General features: G+C 31.4%; 4 protein-coding genes across 5 annotated transcripts in view; 2 read left to right on the forward strand and 2 right to left on the reverse strand.

The window, feature by feature from the left end:
• Positions 1–2029: 2029 nt before the first annotated feature.
• On the reverse strand, positions 2030–9203 carry LOC137928865 (transmembrane protein 185A). 2 transcript variants are annotated; one of them, XM_068771879.1, is made up of 7 exons: positions 9048–9203; positions 8797–8973; positions 8354–8561; positions 7615–7744; positions 6375–6505; positions 5686–5809; positions 2030–5305 (listed from the first exon to the last, which is right to left on the reverse strand). In XM_068771879.1, the coding sequence occupies exons 1-7, from the start codon at positions 9095–9097 to the stop codon at positions 5052–5054; spliced, it is 1074 nt and encodes a 357-aa protein (XP_068627980.1). In that variant the 5' UTR covers positions 9098–9203; the 3' UTR covers positions 2030–5051. The 2 variants fall into 2 exon arrangements, with proteins under 2 accessions (XP_068627980.1, XP_068627972.1); XM_068771871.1 differs by having other exon boundaries at positions 7609–7744.
• Positions 9204–9649: 446 nt separating this feature from the next.
• On the forward strand, positions 9650–11383 carry APP-BP1 (Nedd8-activating enzyme E1 regulatory subunit APP-BP1). Its single transcript, XM_068773740.1, has one exon. The coding sequence runs from the start codon at positions 9776–9778 to the stop codon at positions 11381–11383; it is 1608 nt and encodes a 535-aa protein (XP_068629841.1). The 5' UTR covers positions 9650–9775.
• Positions 11384–12637: 1254 nt separating this feature from the next.
• LOC137929394 (uncharacterized) lies at positions 12638–14760 on the reverse strand. The gene is made up of 2 exons (XM_068772321.1): positions 13762–14760; positions 12638–13115 (listed from the first exon to the last, which is right to left on the reverse strand). Exons 1-2 carry the CDS (start codon positions 14464–14466, stop codon positions 12951–12953), a joined length of 870 nt encoding a protein of 289 aa, XP_068628422.1. The 5' UTR covers positions 14467–14760; the 3' UTR covers positions 12638–12950.
• Positions 14761–17005: 2245 nt separating this feature from the next.
• LOC137928954 (serine/threonine-protein kinase par-1-like) overlaps positions 17006–23674 on the forward strand; it is a 53756-nt gene continuing 47087 nt past the window's right edge. The window contains exon 1 of the mRNA XM_068771965.1: positions 17006–17654. Coding sequence (XP_068628066.1) covers positions 17529–17654 — 126 coding nt within the window. The 5' untranslated portion in view covers positions 17006–17528. The remainder of the gene's footprint in view (positions 17655–23674) is intronic.

Consider the following 23674-nt stretch of genomic DNA (forward strand, 5'->3'; position numbering starts at 1 on the left):
AAAAAGTCGACTAGAATCTAAGGTCATCTTGGCATTAAAAAGTATTATTGATTATTACGAATCGACATGCATATTTGATGTACAACTTCTTAACTCTATTATCATATTAATAAAGTTTGTGGCATCTTTATAATGCATCATCAACTAGTCGACTTTATTTTTACCGATTATCTTTAAGAATGCAGTGCATAAGGCTATCTTCTACTGATATGTAATTTGTAAGTTCATGCATAGGTCTGTCTAGAAACGCTCCGAGTATTTGTGTATATTGGCTGATTCACTGTCGTCATCGTCATTTCGTTGTCGTTATTTTCTCCGAAATCAAACGTGTCTCACAGCGAGGAACTACACAGAATTATTTGGTTATAGATGTAAAAGCTTTGAAAGAGTGAATGTATAGCTTATTTTGTGTCAATTGATGTGTAGTTAATCATATTCTAAGGTCATTGGTTTTAGAAATAATAATAATAAAGGTAACGTTAACAAAGTCAGAGAAATCGTTTACAAATTTTGGATTACTATATATTAAAATTAATTATTATTTACTATCGGGAACATATTTTGATGTAGAGTTTGTACTAGCTTAAGTTATTGGCTTGTTTCATTCTAATACAGTTTCAGAGAGAACCAGTGTACATGATGATTAAAAATAGGCGTAAAAGCTTTTAAACATGTAACTTATTCTCTGTTAATGTAGGTGTTGATAGCCTGAAGACTTCTACAGCTTCGTCTGAACTGAGTTCACGGAGCGGAAGGGTCCGTAAATAAACCTATAACCAATCACCTGTATATAGTGTAAATGAGTGTCAATAATAGTGTCACATTTTTAGAGCTACGGGAGCTAATATAAACATTATGAAGTTTTTTTGAAGTAGTATTATTAAAATGTATTTGTTGCTATAAGAGATAACACTAGAAATTGGGTTAAGGCTATGTCGAGGTGAATCGTGGAAATTGCGCAACAAAAGCCTTGGAATCCAAGAAGCCGTGGTTAATTTATCGATGTTTTTGGACTAGAACGTCAAATATTTGTTATTATCTCCAAGGTGGCATTATTAATGAACTTTTGAGTAAGCATTAGGTGGGCGGATACATTTCAAATTACTTTTTGATAGAATTTTTTTCGTCAAGGAGGGTTACCGTTTTACTTATTGGCATTCACTTTCTGACGATTGGCAGTGCACTTAACGCAAATACTATAGTATGGTAATGTAGTATTTATATTAATCATTAACTTGTATTTTTATATACTTCTTTAAGAACGTTCAACAGCCCCAAAGGAACTTTAACTATAGTGATTAATATTAAATTTTGTTATGTACGTGTCTAATTATTTAGCATAAATGTAATCGGGCGAAGTATAATACATATAATAACTATAGCTTGAATATATATAGTTATCTTATTGAACACCACTTAAACACCTTTTGCGGGTGGAATTTGTTACAATTCATTTTTACCTGACCTCTATTCAACGGAACAGTAATATCTAGCAACTTTTAAGTCTCTATGCCTCATTGTTCCAGAGATATCTAGATGAGTCAGTATATAGGCGGAAATACATGTTCATATTGATTCGATTTCGTACAAAAATTCCAAGAATTGCCTCTTCTTTAGAGTTAATGCTGTAAAAAACTTCAACAATGCTTCTATTATTGATTGCCTGTCAGGTACGAGGCGGTATCTCGTATGAACTGTTCGTCCTTGTAAGTTCTTGCCAGACTGCGAAGTAATTTTATTTTTTCTAGTCGTACCATGGTCCTAAGACCACTGAAGGATTTCTCTTGTAAACCAAGTTCCAGGTGAATCGCGGATTCGATCCGTTCCAAAGATAAAATCAACAACTTTTGTCGTTTAATATAAATGTATTATTACTTTAATTTAATTGTTACATTTAAATATACTTACCCGCCTGGACGAAGAGGTATAAATTAAAACAATTTTTTTTTAATTTACATAATTTATTTCGCGAAACAAACGGAATAAATTATCCATAGTAAATTAACAAAATATTTCACTACTTGTTCAATCGATATTGCAAAGCGACATTTAGGAAGAAAATATCACAGTAAACAATTTATACCTATTAGTATTTGATTATGTCCTTAAAATTTATTAAGGCTATCAGTTAAAAATAACTTTGCCTAATATTTCATTTAATTTCGAACAATTAATTTTACACGGTAAAGTGATAAAAAATTAATAACTTTTTGTTGCGGTTGATGATTCATTTATATTTTTGCCTTTGAGACACTTTAAAACAGTTACAAACTTTTTTTTTTGGTTTAAATTGATAATGTGATGTCATTACATGTGTTTTTCAATTTTATTTCAATAGTATTTCACATTGCTGTCACTAATTAGCACTTGTATAGATAGAGCCATCCACGAAGACTATCTTAACAAAGTGTGCCCCCACCCTTATAGCTCTATATTCTGTAGTGAATTAATCTCGTATGACATGAGATTCAGAATCACAAGTTTGAGTTAAGTTCGTGACAAAAAATAAAGGATCGTCTTCTTGGATGACAATAACTAAACAAATTTTACTTTAAATCTAAGATGTTCCACGCTTCTTTTATTCTATATGCACCGAATAAATTTAAATCCGAAAATGTACAACATCTTTCATCATAGTGCTACCGGAACCGCTATACCGCGTCTTAAGCATGCACGCGACGGGGAGAGTACCGGCAGCTGCCTTTCCTCAGTCCGCTGTCAACACTCATGTTCTTTTTCCTTAGCCCCAAACTCGCTGCGCTTTCCTAATGCGTGGTACAACAGTTCCCATACTCTAGAATTAGTCAAAATGACGTAAGGCTGTTAAATATAGTGGCAAAAAAGTGGCGTTCAGGAAAAAAACACCTAATTTTATACCGCGACTTTAGAAAAAATATTTACCCGGAAACTGATATTGATTCGCATAATGCCGAATATTAGGATAATTTGGAAAAATAATAACCTACGGACTTTTTAAATAAGTTGCTGCATGTGCATAAACCCATCATTAAATTTATATACAATTTTTGAAACGGCAGTCACCTGTACTATTCACTTGCTTATAAAAAGGGTATTAGAATGTTATATTGAACACTATTCGGCGAATATTGAACAAAAGCACTCGATTACACCTCTCGATATTGCTAATTCGAATAAGTGAAGTCAAAATTTTCTAATTAACGCCACCTTAGTTTTGTAATATTCCCAATATTGGAATATGCTTGTTCCTCTAAATACTACATAAATAGCGCAATTTTAAAAACAAAAATACAAATAAAAGACTGAGAAATTCAACACATTTGACTAATCATCGTGAGGAATGCCAGACTTGTCGACTTAAATCCATAATATTAAAAGTTTTTTACAAGACGCTTAGTTATTGCAAGTTGTCACGACACACGGGACAAAGTGGTTAAATTAATAAAAGTCGAAAAGTTATTAGCGTTTAACGTATTTTCAAGGATATTTAAATATAAATAATAAAAATATTTATTAAATTTTAAAATGTTACGTTAAATTGTAAAGTAATTACACAAATAAGGGACGAAGACAATAAGCACCGAAGGTATAAATAACTAGGTTAGTTGAAATATTTATACATAAAGCATCGCAAAAACGGAATCATATTTGTCTGGCAATTTTTGAGTTAGAAAATTATGGAGACGGCTTCTCGAGCAGAAATTTAAAATATTAAAAAATTCGCAACTAATCAGTTAAATATGAAAACATTTTCTTTAGCATTAATTACTCTTCTACAGAGAAACATTATAATTTGTATAACTGCACTTCTAAATATCTGTCCCATAAATCAAATCGGGTGACAGAGCAGATAACCAGTTAATTTTATTTTAAAATATATTAATGTCTATTTCACGTCACAAAAATTTTAATGTATTTAATAATTTTACTATTTTCTTTTAAAATCGGGCCACTGCAGTATGAATGTTTGTCGGTTGTTTTGATAAGGGTTATTCAAGGTCACGTAAATAAAATGGAAAAGTAGTAAATAAAATAAGTAAACTAGGTTCATAATCATAGTAAAACAAAGTATCACATAATGCCATAATATTCATTTGTTTTCGCCTACATGATTCGGCTTGACGTCAATTTATGGGAAAAATTGCATAAAGCAAGTTATAAGGGTTAGTAATGAATGTAACTAAAAAAAGAGTAAGAAAACATTTTTTATAGTTGACAAGACAAATGTAGTAAATTCGGACCAAACGAAACCGAATTAATTTCAGTTTAATATAAAAAGAATATAAATAAATAAGGTTACCAAAATGTTAGTGTCTTGTTAAATATTTCGAATGTCTTTAAAACGTATTTCGTTTTTGACGGGACGTCAAAAACACCAATCAAAGTAAACACTTATTACTTACGTTGTTCACTTTTTCGCAGCCACGATACAAAAGATGTATTGTGTCGGATATGTCATAAATAACTTAAAAGAGATATATACAAGGCCACGTACGAGATTAAACCGTATAAAATCACTAATGAAAGTGAAACAGATGTATAGATATACATTTTAAAGCTATCATTGAGATATTTTTAAAGAGCAATAGTTATCACTTTAGAAAGGCTTTTTGCCTTAATATCCACAATCGAATGTACTAATCAACGAACATTTTTGTGATTTCTTTCCATAATCTCAGTTTACATAAAGATGTCCGTTAAAAAAATTTCTTCGCATAGTGTCGTCCTATTCTAATCTGAAATTAGCATAACCGTTTGAAAATATACTAACAGCAAAATTACAAGAACATCGACATACAACAATGTTGAAAAATATAATTATGTAATAAAAACATTACCACAAAGACATTGGTAAAAACAACAAATAAAATTGATTTGCTGAAAACGATAAAAAATATTTACTCTCTATTAATGTCTAATAACATCTCTCCATTTCAACCGCAGGAGAAATGTCGCAGCTAAGTGCTAATGTCAAACTTAACAATTCATATTGCTTCATTACACTTAGAAGCTATTTACAAAAGGTATCTATAACAAGTGAACACACAATTTTGCGGCGTATGCATTGTATGTCAATCTGGCATATCTATACATGTTACAGGCACTACCGGCTTCATTATTTCATTTTTCTTTTGATTTTTTTGAGACTTCTTATCTTTCACCTTTTTGTGAGGGTCCTCATCTCTATAAGGCTCCTCGGGATCGTTGGGTACTCCAGTTGATCCTCTACTAACGTTGTTATTGTATGCTATGTTTGCATACTCTTGCAAAAGAGGAAAAACTGACAAAAGGAACTGACAAAAATCTTTCCTTATGCCAAACCACCCTAAAAAAGGTCATTCAGTTAATACACAGATATTGGAAACTTAAAATCATTTTTAAGCAAAATAATTTTGTAATTTTATTGTTGAAATGGCTACCCTGAGTTACTGTATGCCTCTTCTCCCGCCTCCCTTCTCGAGTTTCTACCTGTGCAGAAGCGATAGTTTTCTGTCTCACTTACACAAACAAGTGTAATTATCCTTCACACTCATCCATTTGCATCCTTATCATATGGACACAAAAGTGCGAAAACACTAACACATACTAAATAATAATAAAAAAATACATACTTCAAAAATTGTGTACAGAAGTTATATTGAGATAACTGGTTTAAAATACCTTTAACTAATGGTTAGATTAAAAAATTAAGAATAATGAACTTACATCTGTTACCTCCTTTTGAACTGAAGGACATAAGGATCAGAGTAGCATAACTTACAAACAGTGGACTAACAACCACTATGTGCGAAAAAGACAATCCATCATCTAATTTATTTGTTAGTAGAACCTGGTAAACAAAATTGTAAATAACATTTCTTGAAAGTCAAATTAGCTTAACAGACTAAAGGAAGAAGAAATAAGGTTAAAAATTTCAAAACTTATGACATTTCTTATCAATCTATATGTATAGAGATTTTCAGTTATGTACTGACTCATCGCGATATCTCTGGAGCCACGAGGCTTAAAGAATAGAAGTTTGGTAAGATTATTCCTTATGCAGATTAGAGGCCAACTAAAAATTTATTTCACGAAATTCCACCCCCAAGGGTATTTAAGGGAGTGTTCATTGAAAAAAATGCATATTTTGAAAATATAGCTATTATAGGTATAAAACTTGGCCAGAATATCACCCAAAGTTTTACTGGCATATTTCTAAGCGCGAAATTTGTTTCTTGTTGTGTGCTAACTGAAGATGGTTTCTTGTAATAGATCCAACTTCATTCGTTTCGCATTTAGACTTGCTATAATCTGGTTCTTACTCAACAAAAATATTTAATATATGCAAATTACATTACAATGCAAGGTTAACTAAACATGAAAATGTAATTTTATAAATAATTTAAAGTTATTACCTGAAACACTAATATTGGTATAACAGTAAATGTATAAGCTAGCGCAGTGTTGAAGCTTGTACGTCGCTGCTGCAAATTCACCTCTGGGGTTCGTAATAATATTCCAGCAAATATTATACTGTATAATACCCCTAAAACAACGGTAAAAAATTTCAAGTACAATCTTACATAAACTTATATTACTTTTCATTTTTAATTATGACATTAATATTAATATGTGATACATATTCATCACATGAATATCAGTGAATTAACACAAAGTACATTGAATTATTTACCAAACAAAGTGAAAATACAAAATGTAGTCCAATAATAATTTCATTTACTTTGCACCAAAACGGTGTTAATACTTAGGGTCTTTGTCATTGTTTCTGCCCATAGACACTATCTGCAGGGCTTGACCCCAAGATATCTATTGGGGGATATACCATAATCGCCACGCTTGACAGGCGGGTTGGTGATTGCAATATGTGCTATTATGGTATGCAGGGGACGATGCTGCCCATCCTCTGCTAACTTGTTTGTGAATAGTGAAAATTGTATATAATTAATGCACAAAGTGTGAATTATATACAAGATTGTATCCAGGGATTCGAACTCGCGAACTACGATCGCAAGTCTCAGTTCTTTACTTCTTTACCGCCAGGCCTACTGCTCAATATGGTATTGTCAGATATTTACAAATAACAATATCATAAATATATTAACATTGAGGAGAAATTCGATAACACTATACTATCATCATCATTTTATCCATTGGATGTCTATGTCTGAATAAAGCTGGATCTCACACCTAGTGGCAAGAGGTTTCTAACAAAGAAAGGCATTAATTGATTGAGAAAATCAGGCACCATTAGAAAATACTGGATCAATAAAGTGCTTACAGAAATTACCGCATGCTGAAATTATTGCAAAGATCCATGAGAAGACTCTAATCTACAATAAAATATATTTATTTATCTTGTCTAGTGTGTGTATCTTGAAGAAATTATTAGGTTTATCAAGAATTTAATAAAATTCCTAAAATTATTACATTACTCCACCCATTCTTTTGCGTTCTTCTAAATATCTCCATAAGTGGATTTACATATATGGTTACAATATTATTCCTTTTGGAAATCAATTCGAGAGTTTAATATTTAGCAATTGGTGTTCTTTAAATAAAATAATTTGATTTTAAATACAAGTTTGGATGTATGAATAATGATGAAAAATAGATAGAAAGCATACATACACTCACCTACTAGGCTGAGGCACATTAGTATCCACAACGGTACAAACACCACTTCCCATGACCAATGGATAAAATTGTCCAGCTTTAGTGCCATGAATATAAATTGCAGAATATTGACAGCACAAAATAATTCGAGCTAAAAACAATTTAAAGACATTAATTTTAGTTGTAAGTTCAGACTAGTTTAAGATTCCTACAATTTCTACAATTTATTTTTTGGGTAAACAGAAGATGAATGCAAACTGCTTCCTACTGGAAATTGTGGTGAATGTATGAGAAATGTCAATAATGATTTGTTTAGGTGCAGAAAATATTTATTATAGGGAAGTAATTATTACTCACAATATGCTAGATAGAATTCTACATAAATATCTGTTTTTATCCTGGAAATATACAATTTGGAACAGTGACAGAGAAGTTAGGACGGTGAAGAAGCAGAATTTGTATATTTGTTTATAGACCTTTTTTTTAAATTTTGCATTTATACTAATTTGATATAATGTCCTTTAATCAAAAATTAATAAATATTTATAATCAAACATGTACCAGACTTAGTTTCTGTCTCAGTAAAATAGTATTAAAAAGTAGATGGTTGGTGAGAAAATAATCATTATATTAAGTAAAATAATACCTTATAATAAGTTTTGTATCAGCAAATTTAGATATTTATAAATTAAGGAGGATTAATCTTATTTTTGTATTTATTTTTACTGTAAGCTTTGATAATATAAAATTTAACACATACCTCATAACTTCGATCATGTTTAACTGACCATATACAGATAGCAATGGAAACAATACTTATGAAGATTAAAGGTATGAATACTAGTATCCATAGATGCCGGCCTGTAGTTAATTGGTCACATACAAGCAATTCAAACATGAGCAAAATTAAATGAATTGCAAGACTTATTAACATAGCTTTATAGTGAATGTATGCTTCACCTTCTAATCTGTAAATATAGATAAACATAGATCAGTTAAAAAATACTTAATTTCATACTTTGAAATGAATATAAATAAAGAGTTTCATAAGATCTGGATTTTGATGTAAGACAAAAATTTTATTACATATGCTAACAAAATTGTGGCAAATAACAAAATATTTAATGTTATTTTTATTAACTTTACACAAAAATAAGTGCCTTGTCTACTTAATAATTCAAAATGATAAATTGAATTACAAACCTGAAGTGTGGATATTGCCACCATACATAGGTACCAATAGTAGCACCTAGAATAACTAAAAATTTCCATATCCATATTGGCGTAAACACTGCCCAGAAAGACCAGTTTATATAGTTATCCAATTTTAATGCTATTAACACAGTAAACACGAGTAAACATGTGTGGACTACGAATTTGCTGAAAATAACAAATAATTGTTAGTGTTATTTAAAAAAATATAACTGGTCTAGATTTTTCGTATGATATAATACCTAGGATTGAAGTCCTGGAACAGTGTCTGTAAATTCATTTCCATACACATTGAAATGATATTAAATTTATACACATTTCACTGTAAAACACTCTATTTGTAAACAAATTTTATCACGATAAATGTTACAGTTTAGTCCACTTTACTTTTCATTATACAGTCCTGCACCTCTGCTTTTTTTACTTTACTTCATAACATCACACATCAACACAGATAAAATAAGTTGACTAATTTATAACTTTATTTTATTAAATATAATAAATAGTAATTTTAATGATTTTTTAATGTTGAATAAATACCCAATGAAATTATAAATAATTGCTATGAAAAGTAGATGGGTAATATCTGGAAAAATAATACAAATTTAGTTCATTTCGCAAAATTTTGAAGTGAGATCAATAAATGCGATAGACTTACAGGTATGAAACTATAGTTTTATCATTTTAAATCATACGAGTAATGAATAAACTTTATTTTAACGCTGTTGATATAGTTCATAAAAAGCAAAAACCATTTATGTATTTTTAATTTAATACAACTTTTTAATGCAAAACTTGCAACTCTGACGAATAGTGTCATAAATTTGGCAAATTAAGAACGTCAAAGCTTTTATAAAGCAAGTAGCCTATAAATTGGTAATTTGTATATATATATATTATATATTCTTAACACAAAAAGTAAACTAGAGTAGAGAAATTGTCATTAATAATTGAACTTCGTGAGGTATAAATGGCGTCTCCATCTCCTAAATCTCCTGAACAAAGCGAAAAGACCAAACAATATGACCGGCAACTGAGGTTGTGGGGTGATCACGGGCAAACTGCACTTGAAAATGGTCATATTTGCTTAGTAAATGCCACTGCTTTAGGAACTGAAATCTTGAAATCGATAGTTTTGCCAGGTATTGGCGCTGTCACTATCGTAGACGAAAATATTGTAAGTGACGAAGACATTGGCAGCAATTTTTTCTTGGAAAGTTCAAGCAAGAATTTGAATAGAGGATCAGAAGCTTTGCGTTTAATAATAGAGTTAAACCCGGCAGTACAAGGCTATGCTGTTCAAGAGCCTCCAGACCAAATATTGCAAGAAAATCCAGAGTTTTTTAAAAATTTCAGTGTAGTGATTGCTACATCTTTAACTGAAAAGACAATTATAAATTTGTCAAATCATTTATGGGAGATTAATGTTCCATTTATTTTATGCAGGTCTGTGGGTTTTTTAGGATCATTCAGAATTCAGTTAAAAGAGCATGCAATTATTGAAAGTCACCCTGATAATGAACAATTAGATCTTCGCTTAGATGTTCCATTTCAAACCCTATTTAACTATCTTAATAGTTTTGACATAGACGAATTAGATTTAAAGGATCATGGACATATACCTTGGATTGTTATTATTTATAAAGCTGTCCAAAAATGGCAAATTTCTAATTCAAACAGCTGGCCAATGAGTAGAAAAGAAAAAAATGAGATTAAAGCAATAATAGACCAATTTAAAAGATTGGATGAAAATGGTATGCCAATTTTTGAAGAAAACTTTGAAGAGGCTCTTAGAGCAGTAAACACTGCTTTGAGTCCAACATTTTTACCAGTAAAAATACAGGAACTTATTTATAATAGCTCAGCAATAAACTTAACCAAGGAAAGTTTACCTTTTTGGATTATGTGCTCTGCATTACGAGGATTTGTGGAATCTGAGGGTAATGGCAAACTACCAGTTCGTGGTACATTGCCTGATATGACTGCATCAACAGACCATTACATCACACTTCAAAATATATACAGAAATCAAGCAGCAATTGATTCAGAGATTGTTTACAGGAAGGTGCAAGAGATTGTTGCACAATTGCACTGTGAAAGTATCAGTGAAGCAGAGGTAAAATTATTCTGTAGACATGCACATGATTTGCATCTTATTAAAGGCTCCAGTATTGCTGCAGAGTACCAATTCAGCAACCCAGTTTCTTCTTACATTGCACAATACTTAGAAGAACCAGATATTATGATGGTGCACTACATTCTTCTAAGGGCAGCAGAGATGTTCCTATCAGAACACTGTAGAGCGCCTGGTGAATGGGAATCAGAAAGTGATATAACTAAGTTAAAAACTTGTGTTTCTAAACTATTGACAGATATTTCTTGTTCACCATTTCCAAAAGATGATCATATACATGAAATGTGCAGATATGGTGGGGCAGAAATTCATAGTGTGTCAGCATTTTTAGGAGGTTGTGTTGCTCATGAAGCTATTAAAATTATTACTAAACAATACAAACCTGTTAATAATACCTTCATTTATGATGGTGCATCAACAAATACCGCTACTTTCATATTTTAATTACATTATTGAATAAAGTATTCAAAATTTTGGAATTTATGTTATTTTCACAAGTGTATACTAATATTAATGTAAATTTTTAAAAGATAACTTAACTCGTTCGCTACCAATCGTCACATATATGTGTCACCGCGTTTCTTTACCACAGCCCGGCGACACATATATGTGACAGATATTTTTGTATAATTTACAAAAGCATGTTTGAACATGTTGAGTATTGAACTAAATTGTTAAGTTCTAAAACTATAAAATGCATCAAATCTGTAGTTGGTCTGCTCTCGTATTAGATTATTTACAGTTTTTATAGCAGTTGAATAGGTCGGTTAAGCAAGGTTAGTGAAATTAGTAGGCAATAAATTAAAATTAAAAAGAAAAAGAATTTGTGAAGCCAAATTAATAAGATTTTTAACAGAAACATATCCCTCAACAAAATGTATAATTTTCGTAAGAAACCCCAAATGAAGAACAGATGCATAATATATTCCAGTGATGACATGGAATCTAATAAGAATATACCAGTACCAGATCCAACTGATAATTTTGTTGGATGCACAATAAAATTCATTCAACTAAAACAACTTATTTAGAGTTTCGAGATGATATTGCCTTCACACTACTTAATTCTGATAGCGAAATACCTATGTTTTCACACGGCCCTAATTTATATAGACAGCACTTTGTGAAAAAGCTGGAGAAACGAGTTAGATGCCATGTATGTGCCAAAAACAAACAGCGCAAAGCTACTTTCTACGCCTGTGAGATTTGCAAAACAAACAATGGACAACCGATTGGATTGTGCGTTGACAAATGTTTTAAAATTTATCATACAAAATAAAATGAATTTCATATCGATAAATTGTATTTATAATTTTTTTTTTGTCTTATAATCAATTTCTTATAATTTAATGTGTCATATATATGTGACACGTGGGCTACAGGGTTTAGTTTTTATCTATAGCCCAGCGTCACATATTTGGGTCAGTTTAAAAGAATACTTATTTTACTTTTTTAGACTGTTCTAAATATACATACGTAAAATCTATTTCAATTCATTTAATATAACCACCAAAAAAATGTTGGGCTATTGTGGACGTTTTTCCCAGAAGACCCTGGTAGCGAACGAGTTAATAACATACCATAATTTGTTCACTGTAATTTTAAATTAAATAAAACTTTGTGAAGTTTAATCAATTTCACATAAATTATGACACAATGAGGGGATACAAATGAATAGGCTACCTGATAATTCGTCAAAGTTGTGTATTTTCATTAGGGATATTAATCATTTATAATCTTACCACCGGGATATAAAAGAAGTCAGTGAATACATTTCCATTAACAGTTTTCAACACATAAATTAGACAAAAATAAAACATATCACAAGATAAGAATAATTGAAATAAACTATACATTTGGCTAAACTTCACATGGCAGATTTGTTAGGTTTTACCATTTTCACAACAGCAGGATTGAGTTTATACATATATATATATATTATGCCTGAGACTAGATTGCCTCTAAAAATATAACACAACATTGAGAATTTCCCTTTCTTTACCTACTTTTTTCACCTTAGCCACAATTTCAATCGCAATGCATCTACTCCGTTAAGATAATATCGAAATAAGCGTTTATCCCGGACAAAACCTAAGTTTTCATATAACTTCAAAGCAGGTTTATTTGTTATTTCTGTTTCCAATACAACTTCATCAGCATTGTCATTGATCATTGCCTGAAACAATGTACAGAACATTTATTAAAAAATGTGCAATACTAACTGTTAAAAGTAATGAAAACAATAAAGAATTACATTCAATTGTATTTTTTTTAGCAAAGCATTAGACTTCTGTCTAGTTTGATGTTAAGTGATGACGGACGGGATGAAGGTCTACAATAGTACATGGTAGCCTAGAAGAGATCTATACATACTCTCTCAGTCTTGAAGGTCATAAAGGAATAATATAATAACAAAAATTTATTTATAGAGAAAACTTAAGTTTTCTTTCCAACATATCCCATCAATAACTGCAATGCTATCTAGGATTTTAATATATAAATTTTGGCATGCACTGCATCTGCCTTTTATAATATGTATCTGCCCTTTAAATATAGATGATCCATTATCCTATTCATGTTATATTTCAAGTACTATAGTGCTTTTATAATCAGACTATCTCTTTGTTTATAATGATAAAATACTTGTAAATACTAACTATTCATTTCTAAAATGTTAACAGAGGATATTATATTATCAAAACAACAAAATACTCTACATCAGTTTTTGTGCATAAACCTACTATTCTTAGGTATACAAAGGATGACAGAAAAGTGAACTATTTCAAATAACAAAACATTTTTCAATAAGATAAATTATGTACCTGTATAGCTTTTTGAACAAGCCGAGAGCCAATCTTCCTTTTTCTATACTTTTTGTCGACAGCCAACATTGCTATGTATCCCCTTTTTACAATGTTACGATGCATATCTAATTTACATACAATGGCACCAATACATTTTCCTTCATTTGTTGCTAAAAAGCAAAGCTTAGGCCAGTTATGTATAAAATATCTATAAGTGTAGATGGAGTAGGGCTCTGATAAATCTTTTTGTATAAGTCTCATAATTTCCGGCATCTGTATTTCAGATTCATATGATATAATATCAATTTCATCTATCTGTGCATCTCCCTGGGGTTCATTTGGTGTATGGTTCTCTCCCTCACCATTGTTTTGAGGCGGGCAGGTTTGCTCACTATTGCATATACCTGTATCTTCATTACACTGTACCCTATTTACATTTGATGCGAGTTCACAGACTACCGTATCTAGAGCTTCGGTGTTAGTAGTGGAATCACTGACCCGTTCATCTAGAGAATGATCACTTGTACCATTGGTTAAGTTTCTATTAACGTTATTAACATTAAGGGTATTTGCTAATACGTTACTTAAATTCTCCTGATTTATGACGACTGTTTTATCGGTCTGTTCAGGAAGATCTTTGGCCTTTTTATTTACGTTTTTCGTGCTCTTACATTTCTGACTGCACTTGACATTCGGTAAGTTTTCTCCTGACACTTGATTCATATTGATGTACTTCTACCTATTTTATATACACATTCACAAGATGATAAGCTCATAGGAAATCCAGACGATTTGCTCGGATTATACTAACAGTTTCTTGTCAAAATTGTGGTACATTATCACCGACATCTTGGCATAAAAGTATTACTTCATTATAAAAGTAATCTGACTGTACCTATTTCCACTTTAAGACAAAAGTGATATAATTTAATTAAATAGTTAAATAAAAACAAGTCATATGAAAATACTCCCAGAAATATAGTAAATTTACAAGAAGTCTAAGTCTAAGCCTTCCACAATCACATTGCAAAAAAAGACATTGTTGCCATATGATAATATTCACAGCTTGGCAGAAGGTAATAAAGCGTTCAAAAAATAACTAAGTCCTTATTATAATAAAATATAAAATAATTTTATTATATAGCATTTAAGAAAGTCTCTCTTTTTTGTTATTTTTTAATAAAAGGTACGAACAAATGCATTTTTTTCCATTTTTTACTACATGTGAGACTTTATAGTAAATTTGATTGTCATTGTTTCCGATCTTTTCCTTTAAGCAATATGAAATGGTATTGTGACTATTTACAAAGCTAATATGTTTTTATAATTTAATGAGTATAAACATAAATTCCGTTTACTATATTTCTTCATCTTTTTCAAACCTTCGCAATCTTGGCATGCCTAGAGGAATTAGGGAATAAGTATGGAATTAAGAGGATGGATTGAATTTGAGTTTTTTTTTTATAAATTCTGCACCGCGAATTTTTAACCAAATACAAGACAAGATGTCGTAGCCACCGCATTGTTTTGCGAATAAACAGGGACTTTTTTTGTCTTCGTAACTAAAGAGGCGTATGAAAGCGTGATGCTTTGCTACTACCATGGAGATGAAGACGACAAAGAAAAGAGAAGCTGAACTAACACAAATATTGTTTTAAAAGTTTTAGTCATGGAGACCCTTAAGAGTATGGAAAGACTATCTTTTCTAAATGAAATTAAAATACAACGTGTAAAGTAAATCGCATGACTGTCTAATATGAAACAATATTAGGGAGTCTTTTTGTTTGAATTACAGGGCTATTTATACGCCTGCGGAAATTATACCGCGAAGGTTTCCCACAGTCACGCGGTATAGGAGTGGCTCATTGAGGCGATGTTTGTCAATTCATTGTTCTGTTGCACTTCAGGTGTTACTCAAAGTACGCCGTCTGCTAACAAGACAATTGTTCACGCTTGAAGTATGTCATCGGTCAGGGCTCGCGGGTTAACAAGTGTGGCAGCTACAAATACTTAAGGCGGTACTCGAAGTAGTTTGTCTGTCAATAACAAAATTATTATCTTTTCGCTTATTGTGTGGCGTCGTTAAATTAATCTGAAATGAGTTATTTCTTGGGTGACATCAAGCTAAGCCTACGGCTAATCATCAGATCCATAGAAAATAAGGAACGTTTAATAACGAGAGACTCAAATAATTGCCATTTGTAATTTTTTGTGTAAAAGGTTTGTTCTAGAATAATAAATTTAACAGTATACTTTTATTTGCTTTGCTTTTTTCACACATAATCCTCCTCTCAGAGAGCGCCCGTACCCTGCGAGGTGAAACCTTCGCGATCAGTATAAATCATTTACAACGATAATATTATAAGTAAAGATACTAATTCAAGAAAAAAAATTATAATACATATCTGCTGATTTGCAATTTGTTTCATACTTTGTAATCTAACAGCTTACTTTAAATATTACACATGTATATAGGACAAGGAATACTATTAAAATATATTTGGAAATTATTAAAATTGGATATAATTCCCAGGTGCTGTAATAAAGTCAGTAGAAAAAATGGTTCGGTCATGCCTGAAATATCCCAGAAAGTTTAAACACGGAGAAAAGAAATTAAGTCATCACTATATTAAGTATTTTGAATAACAATAACAACAAATCATTTGAAAGTTGTCTACTGTTAAAGAACATTGTTATGATACAAATCAGAATCAGAAAGGGGCAAGAAAATTGTTTTTAATATTAGTCCCGGTTTGAAAATATACATGAAAAGCTTAAGTAAATAATAATTTATATACAATGGAGACGAAGAAAAGATCGATTAGAGAAACTAGTGACATTAATATTTTTTCTGCCGTAAATAAGTAATTATTTAACACAAATATTCATTGGGATGTTCTAGAGATCAGAAAGAATATAATGAAAAAATACAAACGATGTTGAACTCTCAGAATTTTCGTAATGTTTACTCTAACTGAAATCCCTTACAGTATCATCTTTTTGAATCGGGAACATGGTAATTAGTGGACGTATATTATAGTATATCATTTATTTAAATAAGATATGTCTTACGCGTATAACTCTGTTGTAGAGGTATACGCCATGACGTCATGAAGATAGACAATATGGCCGCTGAAAGCGCGCGCGTGTTACGTTGCGTCAGGTAAAATCCTCATTTCTGCGTGAGGGCACGAGCACTCGATTTGACTTGAGCTCGCAGAGTCTCCCTCTCTCGACTCGAGAAGTCGACACACGAGTTCAGTCAAGTTCAGTTCAGTACCCGGTTAACAGCCGGCGAGGCGGCGGCGTGTTATGGCATTGTTAATGTAGAGCGCACGCCGCCTCTACGCGATTTTCTATAATTTGTAAATACTTTTTATATACAAATTATAAGCACGCCGAATGGTTTTAATAGTGACTGTGTGGATTTTTTATGATCACATTAAAATTGTTCATGGTTGTTTGTATCAGACTGGATCCAAATTTGATAGATTATAATTTAACTGTTTATTAATTAATAACGATATAGTGCATTAGCGTCCTAACAATAATAAGCTAAATCACGTGAATATTTATGTAGGCAACTAGCCATCAGATACTGATGACGTTTATGTGAAATAGATAAAGCAAGTGCACACGGAGATAGGTAGCTTTATGTTGTTCTTTTGACTAACAACGTATGGTAGTGATTTTGAGTAGTATTGCAATTGTATGTATATTTTCAAAAAAACCTTCAACCTGGTGATGTGTTGAAGTCTCCATTTCAAAATTAAAAAAAAACAACAATGGCGGATCGGGATCGTCCTGCGAAAACCCATATAAGGGTGGGTTTTTATGATATTGAAAGGACTATTGGCAAAGGAAATTTTGCCGTTGTAAAATTAGCGCGACATCGAATAACGAAGACTGAGGTAAGTGAAAAAGGATTTCTTTACTATAAACTAAATAAGATCAGTAATACTATAGAATAAATTAGACTTTTATTTATATAGTATGTGGCCTCTATTTATTTACAACAGTTAATAAAATTAAAATGTATATTCATTTTGACACTACATCTCTAGATAAAAGTAAATAATGTTAGTTATCCAAGGGTTACATTATATTTTATAGAAATATAATAATAATTATCAAAAGCTATTTATAGTATTTATTATAATTTATTAAATCTATGACGTTCATGCATACCTTTATGGTATAGTCGAATTTTTAATCCACAACATATAGGAAAAAAATTTAAGTGAAAACTATTTGTAGATTTCCATATATTTAATGTACATTAAGGATCGATGGCTTTAAATAACTCAAACTTCTTTTGACAACATTTTTAAATAAAACAATTTTTAGATACGAGTGGTTACCGTTAGAAATCAAGTAGATGTCCAATTTTCTATTTGCCCGAAATCAATGTTCTTTAAAGTCTGAGTTTGCTTATTTCATTTTAATCAAATAGATAATAGAAAGACAATTCGTATAGATCAATAATTTCGTAATTGTTAGGGATTGTGGTGTTTCCTGACCTGTGTACTTGTGATTGTGTGTGTGACTTATACTGTACTTGCCGAGATCCTATCTGGGTAGCTCTGTCCGCTCATGAGGCATAGGCGAATGCCTGGTTTACGGAATCCCAGTCCGGTGAAATTAATATTCAACAGCTGGGACAGAGACTTCTAAGAGAGTTTTTTAGCTAATTTGAAGAAATTACAGATAGGTGCCTTATTCTAAATAATAGATGTTTATTTAAATTTAGCCTTAAGTTTGACGAAGCTGTAAAGGCCGAGAACGTTTGCAGCACCGAACTTCACCAGAATATGGTGATCGTTTTATCTGTAGCCATATCATTAGGTAATTAATCTTCATGTAGTGATTATATTTTTAAATAGAAAAATTAATATGAATTGCTATATACATAACTTAATGCAAAACTCGGCAACGTTGAATGATTCGGGATTTTTTTATATTTTCTTGGAGGTAGAAGGAAGATACATTTACACAGGTGAAAAAATATTGCGTAAGAAAATAATTAGCACCACTTTATGCACATACAAACCTAATATATATAAAAATAAATAAGTATATAAAAATAAGTTAAAATCCCCATCCTTAACTATCAAATTATTTCAAAATTTGACGTCAATCAAAACCTAAAAAAATATAGGACATACGTCCCTAACAAAATATATCATAAATACATGATCAGGTTTATTTTACACCTTTATCGTGAAAAGATAATAATATCATTACTGAAACGCAGTGTACAAAATAGAAAACGGTTATTTGGTTGTTAATTTTTACGACATTAAATCAATAAATAAAGTAATTCACTCTGAATTAAGTTTTTTTACTTTGTCCAAGCAAGAAATCTGTAATGAAAATAAATGTAGTATATTTTACAAACCCATTTTTTCACACTCGATCTAGAACTATTTTAGATAATATAATTAAACTAGAAATGTGTGATTAAAATTGAAATTTATCGGTTACAGCTTCAAATAAATTTTCGACAGTGTAATAAACGCAATATGATTTTTATCCTGTAGTGATAACACAGCACTTATTAATAAATAAATGACTTATTTTAAAAATAGTTTCATCATAATAATAATATAAACTTTTCTAAATTACTAGTATTTAGGCAGCCCCAAATAAATTACGCATTAAATATCCAGTATTTTAAGACGGCAAGATCATAGGTTTTAATAAAGCGATGTTGTAAGATGACAATGACAAAAGTCCTTTATTACTACACTGATCAAAATGTGTCAGCGTAAAAAGAATGTGGATAAAATGCCATTGGAAATTCTTCCTGACTTTGTGTTGACTGACGTTCCTCTCAATGAGGAACCCTTTTTAATTAAAACTGATAATTTGTCTTTACAACTTTTTGGAACTTTACATTTTTGAAAGCGTCTATTTAGTTCACAGAGTACTTTTCACCTTTTTACTGTACGGATTCTTTTCACAAAGATTATTTTGAGTGCTCGGTGATAAGTTGGAAAAATTTTTGATCACTGGAAAAGTCATCTTACCTAGAACGACAACGAGGCCGCTGCCCTACGTGCCAATCCAATTAGATCTAAACCACGCTCCATGCCACACTAGCCCAAGCAATACACATCGCCGAAGACAGGAAAAAATGACATAACCTACTGCGCGACAAATTTTCCAAAAAGGGTCACGAGTAGTGAGGAATATGACGCATGGAAGAAAATCTTATGTATTTTTTTTAGAGCCTGTATTGTAATTGCAAGTTATAATTTGTACAATTGTAAGTTAGATAAGCAAACATTTTCTAATATAGCTGTAAACACGAGCAATATATTGCTATCTACCGTTTACTAGATTGCACCTTTAATGATTATCTGATATCAGTTTGTTGACACTTTTGAGACCGGGTCAGACATCACGAGATGGAGCTGTGAATGCTAAATGTAATTACGATAAAGAGATGTTACCATTGTGTATATTATTTTATTTGGATAAAATTGTTTAAAGAAATAAGCAAAGGTAATGGTACGAAAAGATAAATTACTAACGATGAAATGAAGACATTAAAAAATGTTACCGCAAAATTTTTAAAATGTTGGGACTTTGTGAATGCTTTTTACATTTTTAGACTCCTAGCCTGCGTCACATAATGACTGCAGCTGCCAAGTGGCGAAATGGCAGGAATTAGCGTGCTTTAGAAACACGAAGGCGCACAACATAAAAGTCACGAAGAGGACAATCTGGCCACGTACAGTATTGTTCAATATTATGATCATTTTAAAAATAAAAATCCTTTTTTTATTGAAATTGTTCACATATATAATTTTATTCGAAATGGTCCTATTATATGTATCCTTTTATGAAATCGTAAAATTAACCTTTAATTATTAACACACTGGAAATTTAAATAGATAGATAAATAATTATTTTCTATATCCGTAATTGACTTTTATGTATTGTAATAGTACCACAGGCTAAAGACGTATCTCATTACCAATAATAACGTTCGTAATCGTTTGAACGGAGAAATCAATGAATCGATTCTAAATATTTTGCTTCTGTTTCGTTGCTTTCGTTAAAATCTGTTAAATCATATTATGTAGCTGTGTATTAATGCACAAGAAATAAATAACAACAAATATTATTTCAGGCTATATCATGTTAATTAATAAAAGGTATAATATCATTAAAATGTCTAAAATCTAAATCATAGTTTACACATACAAGTGTTTTAATTAGATATGTTTTTTTGTTATGTCTGGTACATGCTAAAGAACTTTACAAATTGGCGCACGTACTGAAGTGGGTCGTTGGCCGAACACCCTGCAATTATGAATGAGTCACTGGTTGCTTTGCTACCGGATGACTGAAAATTCATTAAGCGTCTTAATTTATGTTCTGCCCGATGTGCTTAGTTCCTTGGGATACCTCCGTTGATAATTGTACGAGGATGATTAATCGGAAATCTTTTACATCAAGGCACTCAAGATTATCAATTGATTATCTGCTCTTAACTTTTTTGGGTGTAGTGCGTAATACTTGCGTTATAAAAGAATTTAAGAATTTCACATGTGTTCTGAAATCGTCAAATAACGCCACAAAAAATAAACAGTTTATTTTGAGCGACCAACTAAAAAAGTAATAGAGGTCAATGTCTAACATTGTATACGATAATTATAAATGTTTGAAATGTTTCGTGTTTTATACACTTCATAATATTCTCTATTTCGTTTTTAGGTCTTTTAATAAATAATTATAATTTATTGAATGTAACTTGTCCTTATTTTAAATATTTATACATATTATTTTAAATGAAGTTTTACGTACAGTTTTACATTGTAAACGATATCAGGAGTATCCTTTATTTATAGGTGCCTAATGAGAGAACATCTGCGAAATATTTTAAGAAACATAACCATCAATCAGCGATTCAGCATAGTTAGTTGGTTGAGGTCGAATACACGCTGCCGTATCTAGAAATATCGCGGCATCGACCTTGCGATCGGGTGCAAGCGAATTGTTGTTTTTATTATTTAACAGTTATTTTTTGTGAACTGGTATTACTAAGGTGACGGCCAGTGTTGTGTCTTGGCCATTGCCTTGATATTGATTTTTACTTATAAGCTCATACTCATACATCATATGTATTTATTATTATAATAGCTTTATAATCGTCATCATCATATCAGCCGATAGATGCTTACTTCGAGGCCTAGTCCTCTCCAAAGATCGCCGTAATGATTGGTTTTGAGCTGCCCTCATCTAGCCTATGACCTTAACTATTAGTGAGGGAGTGTGGGACATGTAGTGAGGGACCTACTCATGCTGGCTCGTGGTCGCCATTTGAGAACCATTCGGCCCTAACAGCCGTCAGTTGCATGAGCGATGAACCTCGCCTACTATCACTTTAGACGAGCAATTCTTCGAGCTACGTCGGTGCTCATGGTTTTCTGCGGATCTCCTCATTTCTAATTCGATCTTGCAGCAAAGCTCCAAGCATAGTCTTCCCTATCCCTTGCTCTCTGGTGACTTTCAGCCTATGATATTCAAGCGTTATGAGAATGTAAGGCTTTTATATTACCTACCTCTGAGACAATCATCTCAATTTTGGTTCTTTAGTCTATTTATGGAATGGTCGTTACGCTTTATAATAACAGCATAAGTATAAGCGTTAATATATAACGTAATATATTAACTTTTTAAATAAACGCCCGGCAAATAATGTTTGATTATTTTTATATTAAATATTTAAATATCTTCTATAATTATCTACATAGGTAAAAAAATATTCAAACTATATTCACTTGTATTAATACAAGTTAAATTATTAGGCATTAGTATGGACTGCAAATAACTTTCTCATTCATTACAAATGCAATTAATTTTAACACAATAATTCTAGTTATCTCTCAGGATAGAGACAGCAGTTCGTTGTAATTTTTTACTTCAATTATAGCTAGAAAGAGTGTATTATCTATTATTTCTGTGCTATCGCCGAGGGAAATTAATTTTCTCGTGCAATCACGACAGATGATACATAATCACGTTTCAAAATATGTCTCGGCGAGCTTGTTGATTTCTTGCACCGAAGTGTGTACGTCTCATGCGAAACTAAACATTAACTGATAATATGAACGTTATTCATTTAATGAGACTATTTTATTATTTTAAATGTGCTATTTAAGTTATAACTCAAGGGCTATAATACACAAACAATAAATTTTTGTGTCTAATGTTATGCTCATATTTATACTTCTGTTAATGACAGCAACATGTGACCAGTGGCAGTGGCAAGCATAGCGTAGGATGTCCAGCCGCAAAGTAGACGGGCAGACAACGTGATAAAATAGAGGGAAGACGCTGGATGCGTGCCGTCTCCAACAAGGGTTTACCGAAAATTTATTGATGAGGCCTAGGTCCATCAGTGGATGTCCTGCCGCTGAAATGATGGTGATGAATGACACATTTCTTTTGATTCCCAATGCTACAGATTGAATAATTTGTATTGTGTTATTTATAAATAATAAAACTGACAGTACACAAGAATAGCAATGCGCTTCGACCAGAAACTGTTTTTTTTATGGTACGCTTTACATTTAATAAGCTTAGGGATTTCTAATTTTAAACCTTTCTAAATAACAGATTGTTTTACATCTCTGTTTGAGATGCGGTTTGTATACCGGTAATAAAAATATTAAAATGTTGCAATGCAATGATTTTGCTAGTGTTAATAGTTATCTGAGTAGTTTACATCTATCTAAAATAAAGTGGTAAAAATTGTGAAAAGAAAAATTATAAAGTCATTTATTTGTCGTCTCATGGCAGATTTGCGAAATTTAGTCACTGCTCGGACGCGTCGAACTTGTGACTGAAAGAAAATTTAGAAAATCTTTCTTTTCTGTTTAACCGTTTAGCAAATTATGGAACTAATTACGTATGAAAC

The sequence above is a fragment of the Battus philenor genome, unplaced genomic scaffold (genome assembly GCF_028537555.1).
Source record: "Battus philenor isolate CCGP_79_NKW_IND1 unplaced genomic scaffold, ilBatPhil1.0.hap1 SCAF_11, whole genome shotgun sequence".
Taxonomy (NCBI): Eukaryota; Metazoa; Arthropoda; class Insecta; order Lepidoptera; family Papilionidae; genus Battus; species Battus philenor.